Source organism: Alligator sinensis, unplaced genomic scaffold (assembly GCF_000455745.1).
Source record: "Alligator sinensis unplaced genomic scaffold, ASM45574v1 scaffold278_1, whole genome shotgun sequence".
NCBI lineage: Eukaryota > Metazoa > Chordata > Crocodylia > Alligatoridae > Alligator > Alligator sinensis.
In genome coordinates, this window is record NW_005841952.1 from 2,253,992 (window position 1) to 2,272,330 (window position 18,339).

The 18,339-nt window shown below is 43.5% G+C and overlaps 1 protein-coding gene across 17 annotated transcripts in view; it reads left to right on the forward strand.

Moving 5' to 3' along the window:
- GRAMD1B (GRAM domain containing 1B) overlaps positions 1 to 18,339 on the forward strand; it is a 173,841-nt gene that overhangs the window by 52,233 nt on the left and 103,269 nt on the right. For 16 of the 17 annotated variants that reach the window (XR_003093242.1, XR_003093246.1, XR_003093243.1 and 13 more), the window contains one exon: positions 16,738 to 16,815. Coding sequence is in view for 10 of the 17 variants with exons in the window: in XM_025199999.1 (XP_025055784.1) it covers positions 16,738 to 16,815 (78 nt within the window). In the remaining 7 variants the exon portion in view is untranslated. Of the gene's footprint in view, positions 1 to 6,504; positions 6,680 to 16,737; positions 16,816 to 18,339 lie in introns of those variants that run through there. The other variant, XM_025200002.1, reaches the window with a different exon arrangement.

The window sequence follows — 18,339 nt, forward strand, 5'->3', positions numbered from 1 at the left end:
TTCATTAAATGGTTGATGCCTCCATGCTACGAAGTGCGGTCCATTGGCTCCAAGAGTAGACTCTTGCTTTGAGATCCAGAGGTCTTGGGGTCCATCCTATTTTATGACTAGTCTCATACTGGTCATAAACTTAGTGCTAGTGAAAATAGCGGGGATCGGTGGCTGTCGAGACCGAAGTCCTGCCGGTGTCCATAAGAGGTGGCAATAACAGGGTGATTTTCCAGACTGCCTTTCTTTGTGCCTGAGGCCTGGCCTCTTGCAGAGGGTGCGTGGGGAGTGGCTTCTCTAGTAGGATTGCCAAAGCAGGTTCATGTGATGCAGGACTTTCTCCTTTGGGAACTGGAGGTAGCTGAACTGGCTCAGACGGTGAGGAGGGTGGAGCAAGAGGTGTATTGGCCTCGTGGCTAATGCACAGGATTAAATACTGACTGGGACTTAGTTTCTCTTTGTGCTTTGGTCCCTTCATGTGAAGAATGAAGGTAAACCCTAATTATTCACAAAGAACTCTTGAGGCTTGTCTGCCCTGCAGGAAAGTTAGTGCCCAGTAAATTAGGGTGTGAATTCACGTGCACTATCCATTCCCCTGTAGTGTGTTTCTGTATGGCATAAGGTAGTGCCACACGGAGCATCCCTCAGCTACCGATGTGCTAATCAATCCTGGCACAACACAGCAGCCGGTTAACACAGCTTTACTGCTTCCAGTTCCAGAGCCGACACACAGAGCTAGCTCAGGGTATGGCACTGCCTTATGTCATACAGACAAACCCTTAGGCAACACTAGGCGGAAGGTAGTATATACCATTTTCACACCACATCCATCTCTCAGGTGTGCACAGCCCTTCGACGCCACCTGTGCGTCCCCACGGAGGGCTAGCATGGTGTAGCTAAGATGCTGTCAACCCACACCCTGCCTAACTGCGCACTAACCCCCACATGCAGGCAAGCCTTGAGCTCCGCCTGTTGTATGCACTACGGGAATGCAAATATTGTGAGACTGAACGGTGTCTCCTGATCTGGGCCTGATTCAAACTGCTGACAAAGAAATGACAGTTCTCCTTTGGGAAAGCTTCCTCACCCACTGTAACAGGCATGCAAACACCAGCCAACTGGGGGTGTCGGGTGATTTTTCTTCTGACTGTAGCACGAGAGTTGAAGTTGCTGTTGCTGTAAGGATTTATGAGGCTTTTGCCCGCATGCATTCTTCCATTTATTACTTTGGGTTGCAGCCCAAAAGGAGATTTTTTTATGCCGGCTAAGAGAAGGTCCCTGAAATCCATCACAGCCCCTTCTATTCATCCAGGTGCATGGGATATTAGTTTTGGTATAAAATAACACCATCGCATTTAATTCAGTAGCCCTGTACATTAGGAAATGACCCAGGAAGGGGAAAGCTGGGGGAGGGTGTGAGGTTCTTCTATGCAATATGTGAGTGTTTTGCACATGAATGAGGATGGTGAGTTGTTTTTCACTGGGACTGTGAAAAAGGGGAAGTTACATGTTTGACTACTGATAAGGACACTGGCTTTCAAGGGAAGCTGGCGTTTTATAGACGTAACCCATAACCAGGCTGGGCATTAGCGCTGACGCCGCCTGCACAGAAGTGGCCAAAGGTTTGTATCAAAGCAGGTGTTGATTAGAAAATAGCAGGGGTTTCTTTCTGACAAATAGAATTTTCCCATAAAAAATGGCTCATTTTGTTTAAAAGCAAGAACCCCGCAACCCAATGGGTTTTCTGGGGTTTTCTTATTTTTCAGGAAAACTCTGTAAACATTTTAAGAAAGTGAGTTCATTTTATTTTAAGGTTTTTCATTGGGTGGGTGGGAAAACAACTTTCTGAGCAGTTCTGTTGTTTGCCTCGGCTCTACAGGTGCATATTCCAAATAAACCAAAAAAAAGAAGAACAAACCCAGTAGAGCATAAGATGAGCCCTTCCTGCTCTACCCCTCCTTGGCAGGCTCTCCTGCTGGCAGCTGTGCAGTTCCAGTGACCTGACAGTCGTTATAGCCATCTTGCCATCTCTTGGAGACTTTAAAACCACCCCAGTCTTTTTGTAGCTCTTCCCCGAGGTTCACCTTTCTTTTACAAACTCACAGGACAACTTAGGAAGGATTCTGCAGGGAGGAAGTCCTGTGGATGAATGCATTTTTCTAGGCATTTTAGGAATGACCTTACAATGGCTTCCCTTGCAGAAAGTAATCATCCTGGGAAAACAACCCCTGGCACTGTAAATACTCATTTTCACATAGCTATCATACATCAAGTGATGGTTTAGGCTACAGGTAAAGACAGCCTAGAAAACATAGGAAGAGTAATGTGCGGTTGTGTGTCTGATTACAGAGTTTAGATCTGAAGTGGAGTTGGTGGCTTTTTCAGCTGCAGAGCTTTAGTTTGGGCCTCTATGGGGGAGAGGGAGAGTAGAAAGAGAGAGATTGTATCTGGGGGGAGAATGAATTGTGCAACGTGCGTGCGATATTTCCATGGTAGTGCTGATATAACTTTCTGCACTTTAGCCCTCCTGTGCATATTTTTTCACTGTCCTTGGCTATGTTTTTGAAATAGTGACTGGAAAAAAGCTAAAGGAGTTCCCAAATTAAGTGGCATTAGCATACCAAGGCCAGCATGGCACCTCCTCTTCTCATACGGGACAGGCTCCAAATCTACCTTTCTGCAATGGAAAATATATCAAGTTTTTCCAATGGGATCCCTCCCTTTTCAGCCCAGAGGAAAACAGCACCTAAATTATTCTCCTGCCCCTTTCTGCTTAGCCTGCAAGCTGAGACAAGGCAGAGAGTGGAGTTTTAGAGGTCGGCAGGAAGAGGAGAAACAGAGAGGCCATTGCCGGGAGTTGGTCCTGGAGTACCTGGGGGAGCTAGTGAAGGCTGCTCCCCAGGATAGCACCGCTGTGTGATGCACCTGCCTGCGGCATGTACTGTATTCCCGGAGGAGCAATGGGAGAGGGCTGGCCACCTCAGAAACAATCTTCATCCTCATCCATCCTCTTCCAGTTAACTGTACCTCCAGAGGCCACGTCTGCACTTTTGGGGGCATCAACTTCACAGCATGCCCTGCCCACCCTGCCCTGCTACTACTTGCACTTACAAAATGCAGAAGTTCAGTGAAAACTGTACTGGGGATGCCCACTCCCCACACAAACCCACTTTTCCCAGCAGCTTCAAAGGGAAGACTTCAGTGTGGCTTCATCATCCTCTTCTAGGTTTGTGGCAGGCAGTGGGGGCGTTGTTGGGCATGCGCTCTTCTGGCAGTGGCAGCAGCGCAGCCTGGATGCACCTGGGGAGCACTGGCTCTGCCAGAACGGGATGTGTCCTGTCAATATTACATGAGGATGCGGTTGTCCATGAGAGTCACATCACTTAATGCTTGGTTCATACATTTTAAGATCAGCAAAGACTATCAGGATCCTCAAATTTGATTCCTGAGTAACGGAGGCCAGATACTTTGTCAATCGTAATTGCTTTGTCAAGCTGAACAGGAACATGATTTTAGCCCACCTTGATTTAAAGACTTAAAGTGAAAGAAAACTCTCACCCTACCTTGATAAGTCATAATAGTGAACTGCCCTTGCTGTAAAATAGTCGTGCCTTGTTTCTTACCAGAACTTCTACAGCTTTTGCTAACTGAAAAGCTGTCGCACTGCAGCGCCGAGTGCATTTTTAAGACTCTGGTAGACCTGACTGTCAGCTGAGCGTGCATCACACCAACAGACATAATTTTCAAGACTTGGGTAGGGTTGGTTTCAACCTCAGAAATATTGCCCGAGCACAATAGCTCAAACCACTCATTCTTTCCGAAGACCTATCTTTTCCTGAGTATGAATTGCCTGCCATTTCGCTCAAGCTCCTAGTTAGTTTGGTGATGGTACAATCATAAGGGAACAGGGCAGCCAAAGAGATGGTGAATTAAGAGTCTTGTTTGCACAAGACACTCATGCTGGCTCAAGATCCATATAGTTTAGGCATTAACAAAACCCATAGTGAATGTAAGTTTTTTGTTCTGTTTGTACAGCCCCCAGCACAAAGGGGTCCTGGTGCATGCTTGAAAATCTTACGTGTGGCTGCACCACATAAATAATAAATAGAAGAACATCCTTCATCAGGCTGAGAAAACAATTCCTAGCTTTCATCCCTCAGTGTGCCATGGCTGCTATTTCATCTTCAGAGTAAGAGGCCCATGGTATGGAAAAGCAAAGTATTATTATCATGGCAAAACGGTGGCAGCCATAACCACATCCCTCACAGGCAGGCAAATGCAATCTGTTGTATGGCACTATGCCTGTGATGAACATGCATTATTTATGCAGCAAACCTGATAGCATGTCTCTCTTAATGTATTATTTATTTCTTAAAAAGCATTTTCATAATTTCTGGGAGCATGTGCAGAGTATTAGGAATACTGAAAAAAAATGATGAACCAAGGCCCGTCCAAAATAAAGGGAGAACTTCTGTTCCTTCCTGCCTCTGTCAAAAAACCCCTTCAGAAATAACAAATGTGCCCTTTTCACACACAAGCATTGTCAAAAACAGAGAGTAAATAGCTGGTTACTGTGCCGGGCCTCGGGAATCAACAGACCTGAGCTCTGATATGAGTACCTTATATGTGATGCCTGTAAATGATTAATAGATAAGGTACTAATTGATGGTACTTAACAGTCTCTAATGCATGCTTGATTCAGTAGGATCGATATACAGCAGATGGTTGTTTGCAGGTGTCTACCTGCTTTTAGCGTTATAAGCTGAAGATGAAGGCCCACCAGTGAAAATTCACTGACCCCTGGACCCTTAAATTTCTTAAGTAGCAAGAGCTGTATTGTATAGGTGATCCCTGCTGCCAAGACAGCACAGGCTGGGGAGAGCAGGGTCTCTCTGCTAGCTAGATACAAGCCTACATAATAGTTTTTATAGATTCAATCCATACCCTTTTGTGGCACAAGGTGAAGCAGCTTTGCAACTCCAGTGCAATACCTGTTTTAGACACCATCAAGCTTCTGAGCGACAATTAGTTATCAATGGAAAGCCAGAGAATGAATATTACACTAATTTTCACCTCTTTCCTACACCATGGAAAAATCTGGTGGTGGGGGGGAATGGTCTTATTGAGGAAAAGCTTTCATTAAAATCTGTGACTGCTTTTGCCTGTGTAAGGGCTGAGCCACAGGAGGAGAGGAGACAGGGAGGAAGTAAAGACCTGTATACCAAAGAGCTCTGCGCCGGGCAAATGCTTTTGTATTCTGACTGCCAGGGAAACTCTGGCTTTGTACGTCCGTGTAGTGAGATATAACAACTTCTGGAAACAACAGCTAAATGTGAGAAATGAAACTTAACTCCTAACCTAAATTTGGTTAGAAAAGAGTCTCTAGAATAAAGCCTCGATCCATAGCGGGTTACCTTTGCGGTCCTGCATTTCTGAGAAGTACCTAAATGAGCAATTCCTTGCAACTAGCAGGCTCACAAGTGCCTCTCGCTTTGAATGAATATTTGCATTTCCTGGTTAAGCCACACAAAGTGCGGGGGCGGAAGCTTTCCATTGGAAGGGTGTACACGAGTTGGAAACGAAAAGGCACCTCTTCTTCTAAGCACCTGCACAAAGTGGGCACTTGTGCGTCTAGGGCAGCCCATGTGATTTTTTTCAGGCTGGAATAGCCGTACGGGTTTCCTTTCTTCGGTATCCTGTTTTTAGCAGTGCTCAGTCACTTGATGCTTCCGGAAGGGCAAACTTTAGGCATGAGTCACATCTTGCACTTTTTAATTTAGACAGGACATCTGCAGAAGCTGCTTTTTTATCACATGTCCAACCACTTCATTGAATCCTGATGAGTGCATTCCTCCTGACTTGCCCCTTTTAGCTTTGTTATTAAAAAGTTCTGTTGCTGCGTAAAATCTGAATGGTGAGCCAATGCCATGCTGATTGGATTCGGGGATGAGCTAGAATAAGCCCTCTGAAGTATCGCTGTTATCCAGACTTCCTTGTAGCTACAGACTACGGCTGGGGATTTTCTTATAAGCAGTCCTCCTTGCAAGCCTTTCTGTTCCTGGCTGGGATGGACAGATCATAAGCAAAACATTTCAGTGATGTAGTGACACTTCCCCACCTCACCTGCCCTTATTCTGGCTGAGTTGAAAGTAGAAATGTGTAAGTGGCTGAGGAAATGAAAGACAGCATAGGAGAGAGAGCGTAATTTTTGAATCTGAAAACAGTTTGGGTTCGGTTGTGTTTGACCTTTCAGTGAAGCTGGTTGAATATTTAATAAATAAGGGGTGCATATTTCTAATGAAAGGCATGAAATGCAGTTCACTCTGATTCCTGCAATTAGATGATTTGTTGTACGTTAGCACTTGGATGAATGCCAGCGTTTCTGAATCTCAACAGTTGTGGTTGTTTGGCAAGCGTCTTACTATATTTGTGCCATTATTTGTTGTTCCTTAGTTTAAATGTTTGTCTTCCAATATTCACAGGACTTAGGCTGCCCAGCTACATGACAGAAGAAAAGTGAAAGCGAGCAGTTTGCAAACAGCTAGAGTCTGAGTGTTGCTCATCCCACCTAGTCAGCAAATACTTGCCAAAGGGACCGTCTACATCTTGTGCGGCGCCGAATCCTGAGCCCATAGCCGGCATTTTAACAATTCATCATCCTCATTATGTTCATCATCACAATTGTCCTCAAGTTAGTTACGTTTTCATTATGAAGACATTTGCTGAACGTGTGGATGGAAGGGGCTGGGCTGACAGCTGTGCAGAGGGATGCTCTCTCTCTTTTTGGAAAAGGAATGCAATCTGATATTTCCCAACCCTTGCTGGGGTCATCTGACCCCAGCGGTCTTTCCTGCCCAAGCACAGGGGGGGCTGGATCCCTTGAGGTCCCTTCCAGCCCCTAACATCTATGAATCCTATTTCCCAACCTTTCTGGGCCTGTGATCCCACTGCTAGGGTGAGTTCAGCTCTTTCCTAACAATTTCTCCGGGTCTTGTGACCCTGCTTGGGGTCACAACCCCTTCTTTGGGAATCGCTGTCTTTATGTATAAGGAGAAAGCTCTTTCTGCCACTGATTCACTCCATCACCTCTGTGCTTAGAGTGGCCAGCAAGATTACCAGTCGGTGCTAACTGCACCGGTAGCTTTTATGACGTGAGCAGCTTGCCACTAGGGAATAGGCTGATGCAGCTGTCAGAAACCTCCGTTATCACTAGTAATGGGATTTGTTTTTAAACATTCCTGTTTTGCTCATGTAGCAGGCTGAGTTGGTAGTGCTTCTTCTAGTCTTAGACATAGTTACACAAACTGTAGCTAGTACGAGGTCTAAACTCAGTTTTTCTTTCATACCCTGTCCTGTTACTCCTCTGCCTTTTGGGCAAGAAATGTGCTACAAGCAGGAGACGCTATCAGGTGGTTAGAGGTTTGTAGGGTCAGAAAACCTGATTCACTTTGGGAGCTCTGGCAAGTCACTGAGCCATCACTTGGTCATTTCTAAAGAAGGATATCAGCAACTTGTGCCTACCTTGGGAAATTGCTGGCCAGAAAGGAGAGGGTGTTGTAAAGCCTTACAGATCCCCATGGTAACATTTTGCTGCCTGCCCGCCATCATGCATTATCACCATGGATCCTGGTTTTGTCTGCTTTTTCTGGTTTAAAAAACCCCCAAACCCGTATTTTTCCGTGATGAAAATGAAACACCACCAATATACATTTATATATGTTTCATTTAAATCCCAGATTTCATTGATGTGATTTAAATGAAATCCTTTAAACTCTGTGTTTAAATCAGGGGACAAATGTGGATTTGGGGTTACTTTTTTTAAACTGAAAATCTGGAGATTTATTAAAATCGGAGCAAACCAGGATCCCTGGTTATCACAGTGCAGCCATGTGGTTCACAGGATGTGGATGTTCCTTTTTCTTGTAAGAAAGTGTTACGTTAACTTGCTGATTTTTGCCACGAGGTTCCTGTCCATACTTCTGATGGCAGGACTTTCAGTTTGCCCAGACTCACGAATTATTCGTGGTAATTTGGGACCGGGGCGGGGTTCTTTCTGCCGACGGGGATCTCATGGCACAATTTTGGGAATGATCAGCAAGCTTTCAGGGCCAAGACAAACACAGAGATTGTTTTTAGACCAGCTGTTGCATCTCCTCGAAGGGAAAGACTCCTGCAAAGTCACTCTCCCGGAGAAATGCCCAGGGCTTCCAATTTTTTGTGAGATTAGCATGCAGGGTGCTGCCGTCCAGATCATCAGAGCTGGACGGAGATTGTCAGTGCAACGTTTTACATGAGAAATACTTTTTTTGGCCAAATGGATTTTGTCCATCTGAATTTTGTGTTTCCATTAGAAAAAAAGTGGGGCTTTTACCAACCTCTGCACAAAACTGAAGAAAGCTATTGACAACAATTACAACATTTTCCTTTTTGAGAGACAAGGATTTGTGTGTGTGTGATATCTTTTATTGGACCAACTGCATGTTTGGGATATGAGCTTTTTTCTTTTGAAAATGTTATTTTCTTTTTAAAACATTTTTCTGGCAAGTTCAACAGTAATCATGATTTTTAGTAGTAAATGTGTTTGTTCCTATATTTTTGGTAGTGGTGCTCAAGATAGGCTAATTCTTTTGGATTTTAAGTAGGGGTAGTTGCTGTCCTGTTGAACGCAGGCTCCAAAAACAGAACAAAAATCCTGGAGTGGGTTGAATGGCATAAACAGATAAATAAAATGATAATTGTAAAACATTGGGATGCTGATTTAAATTCATTGAGTCATGCGATTGCGTTATCTATTACCTGCACCAACTTATTAGTGTAGCAGTTAGGTGTAGACAAAAAAATCTCTCATAAGCTTTGGCATTTTCTTTCAGAAATCATTACCAAAGTTGTGTCATTTATAGCAGAGATGTGTTTAATTGATTGTTGAGCGAATGCTCCTCTGTTAAAAAAGCTTGTTATGTGGGTAGGCTGTCAGACACCCAAAACCATCTCATGGGAGGAAAAATTAAACAACCTGAATGCTAAATATTAGATGGACTTAGAAACGAGAAGCATCTCTCTATGAAACTCTTTGGTAACTTGTTCTGGAAAACAGTGAGGTTTGCAATAATCCAGTGTTTTGTGAATCATTTACTAGCCAGTCTCATTAATAGATTATATCTTCTTCGGTATTGCCCTTTCTTCCTTCATGATTACCCATCTACCATAGGGAAGCACACTCTGAATAAAAGCCTTTGAGTTTACATCAACAATATTCAGTAAGAGTATGGTACGTTCTCTTGCTTCTCCACCTTGGTTGAAAATCACATCTAGGGTTGAAGGGAAAGTAATTTTGTATCTGGATCATTTATCAGATACTGTTATCCACAGATCAGCAAGCCAGAAACTCCCACAGAAGTTATGTGATCCATTTATTGTTAGCGGTGAAAAATGTTTGTGTGTTTGTAACTGAATCACCATAAGAAATTGCACTTTCTATAAACTCCATCCATCCTGCGTGCCTACTAGATGTTGTTTAAGAAAATAAAATAATACATAGATGATGCGAGAATAATGTATGTGTGTCTATGTTTAAATGCTTCAGTGTAGTGGAAGGGTGTATTCTGAAGCAATTCATTTTTCAGAAGAAAATTGTTGAAGTAACATATACATATACATACAGACACATATATACATACACACACACACACACACATATATATATATACACACACACACACACACACATACACACACACACACACACATATACAGACATCTTGCCATGCATATCCAAACCTATATATATATAGGTTTGGATATGCATGGCAAAATGTTCTTTGACCAGTAGCTGAAGATGCAGTGGGAAAGTAAAATATTAGATATACTTGCCTTTAGGTTTTAGGGGGTCAATGTGCCAGATTTGCTTGGTATATCCCCAATCTGAGCCAGATTGTATTAAAATGGGTGTCAAAAAATTATATAAGTCTGACCACAAGTATATGATAGGTGTATATCAGTGCCGAGCACTTCTAAAATATGGTCCAAAGTGCATTAGTTGGAACTGATTAAAACCTAAGATGATAATGGGAAATCTTAGAATAGAAGAATAAAAAAAATGTACAGGAAGATAAGAATAGTTCAAACACAGCCTATTATCCTCCATATTCTCAAGCCAAATGTATGAGACAAGTCTTTAAAATATTCAGCAAAGGTTTGAACAGGAGAAGACTGCAAAAAAAGAGGGCTTTGTGAGCATTTTCTGGGCTGAAACTAGCTTATATATTTTAGTAGCTGCCATCTCTTGTTGTTCATTTTCCATAGATATCGGTGGAAGGATTTTTTTGTGCATAAGCACATGAGGCTGTCTCAAGTTACTTGTGCAAATATGAATTTGTGCAGTTGTTCACAGTGAAACATTTTAGTCTAAGTTCAGCTGTCCCGGTGACTTATTCCAGCCCTTGTCTTATTTTTAAGAGTTTCCCAGGGAATTGGAGAACAGCAGATACCATGTGGCTAGCTTAGCAATCGCACAGCACAAATAGTGGAAACTGGAAGCAATAGTGGCAGCGAATAGTCTGAAAACATCCTGTGCTGAAACCATATTTTTCCATTAAGCAGTGGATGAATAATTTAAAATGCTTCATTTTCAACTGAGAGATAAATTAGTGAGGAGCGTGATGCACTGTTATCACAAACCTGAGACCCATATACACGCCGAGACAGATAAAGACATGGTAATACTGGTGGAGACGGGAATGGCACTGAGGCTTTATTGACGCAACAAACTGTACTTATATTTGCAGAGGTGATAATGGCAATGATTATAGACAGAAAAATTGTCTTGGGGGGTTGCAGAATTGAGAAAGAGAATATTGGTCACGTGGTCATCACACTAGGTCATAGTGGTGCTGAAAAAGGTCAGACGATAATGGTGAGAAATGAATTCAGTAAGGCGGAGGGTAATGGTGCATCAAGAATGGGGCGCTAGGAGAAATAACACTTTGAAGGCAGGATTTTTTAGGAATCTGGGTAGGGAGCTGTTTTCTTTCCCATGGCTCGTAAGGAACTACTTTTGGAGGAATGTAGCAATAATATCCACCACTAGAAACCTGTCTCTTTTTCAGCTTCATTTTAGCTTAAGGAAACCTTAAGACCAGGGGGAAATTAGCATTATTTACAGCCAGGATCTAAGAGCAGTCCTTCCCAAAAGTCTTCAGAAAATCTGATCTTTCAGCCGGTGAGAAAAACATGTCCTATATTACTCAGGCTATAAATGCAAAATCTTGCGTGCAACCCTTGCACCTAAGCTGCTGAGTTAGCTTTAGGCAATACAGTCACTTGTCTGGCATTGTCTCAGGTAACAGGCAAGGGGGGGAATAGACACCTCACAGATTTAATATTTAAATAACCTGGTTAATTTGTATTTGAGCTCTCCGGCAATTTCTGATGTCTGAAATAAGGATTGGAGCTCGAGAATTGACTGTGACCTCACGATAAGGCCTGTTGTGGATGTGGCAAGTCACTCACAAGCATTACCAGTGAAATACAGACACATTTGTCTTGTCAGCCCTACCCGCCACTTCACTTGCGCATCTCAAAGGGACCCTAATCTGAGTTTCTGCCCAGCACCATTAAGCTTTGGGATGAGGTAAGAACTCTGTTGTTTGGCTGCGTTTGCTGATTTCCTAAATTGCATTATTTTCCGATCAGCTTCAGGTCACTTCAGGATCTTGGGAGGCAAAAAAAAAAAATCACACAATCATTTAAAGAAAGACTGTTGTTGTCTTTACCTCTGGTCAGTTTAAAGTGTGATCAAAAGGTATGATCGGTAACCTTCAGGAGGTTTAATAACTGCATTTTCTGATTTGCAACATGATTTTTCTCTCCTTAGTTGCTGTGTGCAAGGTCCACCCAAATTGAGGGAAAATCGGCAATACTTATATGAAGAGTGCTGTTGAATGCCTAAAGCAAAGAAGCTAGAAAAGCACAGAGTTTTTCCTTTCTGATTTCTTTCAGTTCTAGCAGGCTTAAGAAGCACGGAGAAAACAGTTGCAGTGTTCCTTTAAATGTTTAAACAGCTTTATTAGGAGAACTTTGTCCAGAAGTCCAGAAGCCGGTTAGGGATGGGTGCGTGAACATTAAAAGGCTTAATGTTCAGTTTGGCTTAGCCTTCAGAAGTTAGGCTTTCTTATGAGACTGACCCGTTCTTCCTGTGCTGCTCCTCGGAAATGAAATCCTTTGAGAAGGAAGCAGGCCAGGTTCTTTGGGGAGAGGTGAGCTGTTTTATTAGACCAACTGAGTAGGTGGAAAAAAGTTCTTTGCAAACTTTTGGGCACAGTCACCCTTCTTCAGGCATAGGGCGAACTGTTTTGTAGTATTTGATGCTTCTGTCTGTAGTCCCGTCTGAAGCCATCAAGTATAAGAAAAGCAGCTGCAAAGTCCGAAGAACATTTTAGAAAAAGTTATTCGAAAAAAAAAGAAAGTTGTCTTTGAATTGGAGGCAAAAGTTGGTTTTGGTTTCTCTGTCCAAACTGGTTCATGTGGCCAGTTTCAGAAGCAGTACATGGGAGAAAGACATGTGATGTAGAGCGACGTCTTAGCACCCCCTTCGGTCACTGCAGAATTTGTCACCCTCACGTTGTCCTTTCCCCCAAATGGTGTTTGCACAAAGGAGAAAAGCCAAAATCTTTGCATGAGGAGACAAAAGACTTGTTTGCCCTTTTCCTGAAAGGCTGTTTTGGCAGAGTGCCTAGGCGTGTCATGGATCTCTTGTACCAAGCTGCTCTTATCCAGCTGATAACGAAGAAACAAGCAAGATAGTAATAGTGGAATTCAAGGGGTTTTTCTTTAATTAGATTATGGTTCAGACGTATACTTTAAAAACCTATTGACAGGTATCTGTAGCTATCACTTCATGCTTTTTGTGTGAAAGAGCCCCCATATTATTAAGTGCTTAATTTTTAATGTTGTTAGCTAATTTTGGAAGGATTTCACTCTCCACTGTAACAACAAAAAGATGACAAAGAGAGAGAGCGATGGCCGGTGTAGGGTATGCCCAAGGCTGCAGAGAAGTTCCCAATTGGAAAGGCTTTGTCAGGTGAGACCTCGGGTCCAAGTGCTGAAGTGTGTAGTTGCTCAAGAAGTTGGAGAAAATATATTTCCTTACCTACAAAAACATAGTGAAGTTATTTTAGTCCAGCAGTTCTCAGAAAAGAGTGAGTTTTCATTTATTTAATTGTTTTCATTAATGCTTTGATGGAAGATGTTTATCAAAATGTTATATTTTGAATGTTTCTTTTGCCCGGTTTGGGTAGATGGGCGAGGTTTTTTCCTATTTCACTCTTTTTCCATCTTGTGGTTGAGAAAAGTAGAGGGGTGGAAGATAAAGGAAGGAAAGAAAGAAAAACAATGAACTGAAAACCCCTCAGCTGTTTCTCAGTTTCATAGGAAACCAAACTAAAAAAAAAAAAAAAAATCATCTTTTTTTCAAAAAAAACTATTTTATTTTATTAAAACAGGACACCTTTAATAGGGAAGGATTATACCAGAGATGTGACATGTTTACCTGGCAAGATGTGGACATGGTCCTTGAAATAGGAGCCTAGTGGTAGAATCATTTGGGAAGACACTTTCTCTCCATCAGGAGCGTGCAGAGAAGTTCACTTCTGGATCGGGAGGACAAAGCTGCCCGACAGTCACTGGTTCATACTCTAGTTTTGCTGATGGCATGTTATTAAGTGGCTGAAGCACCTGGCTTGGAAATGGATGCACTTCCTGGCTTGGGTTACCCTATGTATCATCATTTCAGCCATCTACAGCACTTAGACAGTGACAGCAGTAAACTTCTGGATTTCTTTAGGGCCCTGCTCTATTGATCTTTACCATTTTTCAGTGACTTCAATAACTTGAGAGCAGAGCTGTCAAAAATGGTCTTTATTTAATTGATTTGTTTCTATATGGCAGCTTCTATATGTGACTTGGGAACAGTCACACGTGTTACATTTATTACAGGTGTTGATTGTGGAATACAAACCTAGATGGGTGGAAGTAATGATAACTCTGTAATTTCAGAAGCCTACCGACAATGCACAGTGCAGGTAGAGTGGGAGGCAGAGATGGGTTTTCAGGGGGCTGAAAACTGAAGACTGTGAGGAAGCATTGTAGAGATGGAAAGAGGCGTGGAGTTGATTTTGGGTAGCAGGCACAATCAAGAAGGCAGCTGCGGTACAGCAGGTGAGCTTGTGTGAGCGGCTGGCCTGGGAGTCTCGGGTAGGTGAATGTGAGGTGGGCACAAGGAGAGGCAAGGTCTTGCAGAATAGCTGGCTGCAGCATCTCACTGGGGAGTTTTAAATACAAAGGCAGCAGTTTTGAACTGGATCCCTAAACGAATGGCGATATACTCTCACCCATCTCTCCCTCTCTCTGTGTTCCTCGACTTGGTCTACGCTGCAGCGAGACATCTGAGTGCAGTGGATGTAGCATACTTAGTCTTGCTTAGTAGCACTGAAGCTGGAAAAGCTTGTAGTCACCTGTGTAAGCCCTGAGCATCCCAGACATACAAAGAACTAGAACTCTTGGTTCCAAAATGATACCTTTTATTAGACAAACTAGAAAATGGCATTCCTTTTCTGCAAGCTTTCGGGATCAAAGTCCCTTTGTCAGGCTCTGGGAAAACTGTAGATGGTACAAGAGAGTAAAAAGTCCCCATAGGTCAGAAATAAACTTCATTTTTGCACAGAGGGAGCTGAAGATGGAAGTCTGTCCCTTTGGGTCCATGAGAGTGTCTTTGTGAGCATCCCAGTGCACTTACGTAGCCTGTGCTGAAGGATAAGGCACCCCAGCTACTCTGCTTTTGGTACCTGAGCAAGGTAGATTAAGCCTGGCTCTGAGGCATCTGCAAAAACCACCTCTGATCCGAGCGTGGAAGTGCTTAGGCAGGCAAGGTTCTTGGGTAGATGTGATATCTTGTATTAGACCAACTAAATAGATGAGGGGGCGGAAAAGTTCTTTGCAAAGTTCCCAACACAAAAAAAAAGCTAGCAAAGAACTTTTTTCCATCTATTTAGTTGGTCTAATAAAAGAGATCAGATTTACCCAAAGAACCTTACGTGCCTATGTCCGTAGACCAACACGGCTACAACCAATGACCCTGGAAATACTCAGTGAAGACACGGGATTCTCCTGGGAAGAAATGTCTAGGCTTAAACCTGGGCAGGTGAGCTCCCACTGCTGCCAGCTGGAGGAGATGCAGCATGTAGACTGGACCCTTTGAAGGAGGAAAAAATAAAGCTGGCAGGCTGGTTTGCATCGAAAATTGGCAGTTTCAAAGCAAAGAGTGACCTCTTGTGGGCCCAGCCTATAACTCGCCGATAGAAAACTGCTTCCTTTGCTCCTATTCTTCCCTGCTGAGATGTGGTGTGGGTTGTCCTCCTGGGTTACCAGCAAGGGGAAGGAGCTACTTGTAGGCATTATGATAGTCGGTTAGAAAACAGAGCCGTGCAAGGCTAACTGAGCTGGAGTGGATGCACCCTTGACCCACTGGAGAAAGATTTCCTATCAAACACATCACGTTAGAAAGAGAAGAGCCTTATGTGAACCATAGCTCGGCTCTTATGACCTGGGAATAGCACTGGGTTCCTGCAGAGCTTCCTGCTTACTCTGCCATGGGGAAAAGTAATTTGCAAGATGTTTGTGGCTGGCCCTTTGGACAGAGGAAAGCTTGGTTTTGCATTTGAAGGAGGGGGATCTCCAGGTCACAGCTATTGCATTCCCAGGACACCCGGAACCATGATGTGGGGAGCTGTAATGCAGCTTGCACAAACAGGGGGAGTCATCTTGCCTCCCCCCATGGCTGCAGAGGACAGAGATAGGCAAGCCATGTCAGGAGTGCCACAAGTGGCACAGGCATGGAGCATGCATGTGCATGCATGCAGCAGATAAAGAAGGGGGGAAGGAATATAGCTGGTGATAAGGCAGGGAGCAGAAATCAGAGCAACAGATTGGGCAGGGAGTACATGACAGGGAGCAGAAAGCCGGACAAGTCTGGGAAGGGAGCAGAAAGCGGAGCAGCAGCAGATTGGGCGAGAGAAGGGGATCAAAGTGGCACTTGGAGAGGGTGCAGGGCTTCATTTGTGACCTGCTTGCCCCAAAAGTTTGGCTCCCACCAATATAGGGCATGATCTAGCAATGTAGGGCTGGGTATCATGTACAGAGCCTCTATTATAAACGTGTTACTTGCTCTTCTGCAAATCTAAACCTCGATTTACATACAGGTGCATTGGTATAACTACAGGTGTGACTTCACAGCAGTTTAATTAACTGATGCAGCTTTGTGTGCGGACGCTGCTATATTGATTTAAGGGTGTAGTGCCGCCAAGTGCAGGACTAGCTTTAAACAAACAAAAAAAAAAATCAAGGGATCTTAAAAATAATGAATTTGGGGATCTTTCTATTTTTCTTCTGAGCCTTCTGCTCAGGTAACACTTATGAGCTTCTCTCCATAAGCACAAGAGTGCTTGATTTTTTTTTTCTTTTAAGCAATAATGGACATTCTCTTAAAAATCACACGGCTCCAGAAAAACAACCCAAATCCCAGGAGTTGGGACCAGGAGTTGGCTTGCAGCAGCATCCAAACCAACTAGTGAGAGTCAATACACAAGCTGCACAGAGACAAGTACAAGCCCTGGGCAGTTTAGTTCTCCTTTTCACTCTGCTACGTGGTGGGGTCCCACGCTCTGACTGCTTCTCCCTTTCTGTCTCATCCTGCAGCAGCCAGCAGAGCAGCCAGCAAAGCAGCCACGATGACGACTCGTCCCGGTTCCTGAGTCCCCGCATGCGTGACGAGAGGTAGGTCCCTCCAGGATGAGGGAGCTGGGGCAATGTCTGTAACCCCTCAGGAAGGGGCTGTGGGCCCAGCCCAAGCCTGGTTTCGGGATTGTGTTGGTTGTTTTCCCCCTGCTTTTTCATGTTCATCATCAGGAAAAGGATAGCTCAACTCTTCAGAAGGGAGTTCTGGTTATGTGTGTGTATAAATAAATATATATATATATATATATAGGTTCTTTTAAAGATGAATATTCTCAGATTCTACTTAGAAATCTCACATGTGCGCTCTGGAGGTCTAAACTCCAGGGGATGGGCTGGCACCAGGAAGGCAAAGTTGCCAGGGTATCTTCTGCAACCACTTCCCACCATGGACAAGGCCCTAATTGTTGGACATGTTCCAGTGCATACTTTGCTTTGGGGCTTTGTTAATTGAAACCTGACACTGGAAATCCTAATTTGAGTGGAAACACAAAAGGAAGGGGCTGCCTTCAAAGGTGAAAAGGTAAGAACAAGTAGCATATTAAATGCAGGTCACACTGTAAACTCAGGTACCATCGGCAATTCACATTGCATGCTGCATGCACTGAACCTTGCAGACACCAGTGAAAGCATGTAGAAGCAGTGCCTCCATGCAGCATGCAACACTGTTTATCAGATACAGGTATCAACACATCCTCTTCACTTGACATAACAGTAGTATATCCACAAACGCATTGTTGATATTATGTGAGCAGGACTGAGCTCTTGCTGCAGAATAGGGAATCTTGAGATGTCTGAAATGCAGACGCAGCGTGCAACACGGGAAAGAAGGCAGAACTTTAAATGAGCAGAAGAGTTTGCATGGGACGTGTCTGTATGGGCATTTCATAGTAAAGAGTCGATTACATTCTTGGAATGAGAGTGGCATGGTAGGTCAGGATGAAGTACTGGAAAAGAAAATGACAGGTGTTGGAAACAGAAAATGTTGAATAAGAGAGGTGTTTCTGAAGGGGAAGTCAGGAGGAGATATCTGCCAAAGAGCTCTGTCCTTCACTGTCTACTTGGCTTGGCTTGCTTTGACACAGACTGTTGTCATGGATTGAGTATCATGGTTGTCAAGGAGGTACTGTACATGGCTTGCTTTCTGTCTAAAATGAAAATCACTGTCACATAGGTTGCCAGAAATGCAGGCTTTGATTACCTAAAACTTGCAAGGCAGAAGAGTCCATTGGACAGGCTACAGAGCTAGAGGGTCTACTGACCTACATTTGGTTCCTAAATGTGGCATCAGACAATCCCCTCTCTGTACCTCAGTTTCCCAACTGAAATGCTTGACTAATGATGCTTATTCTATGCCTTAAAGCCTTAAAGCACTGAAAGATCCTTGAGAGATCAAAGTATCATTAATGTTGGTATTTTTTTGAAAGGGTTTGATCGGGTAAATTATTAATTGTGGAACTGGCTTTTAGCTGAAGTTGTCATCATCACTTTCTGTTGCATCTACCAGAAAAAGCCATCCCAAGGAGCTTGCCAGTCTCCCTGGTACTTTGTTACTTTTCAGAACCG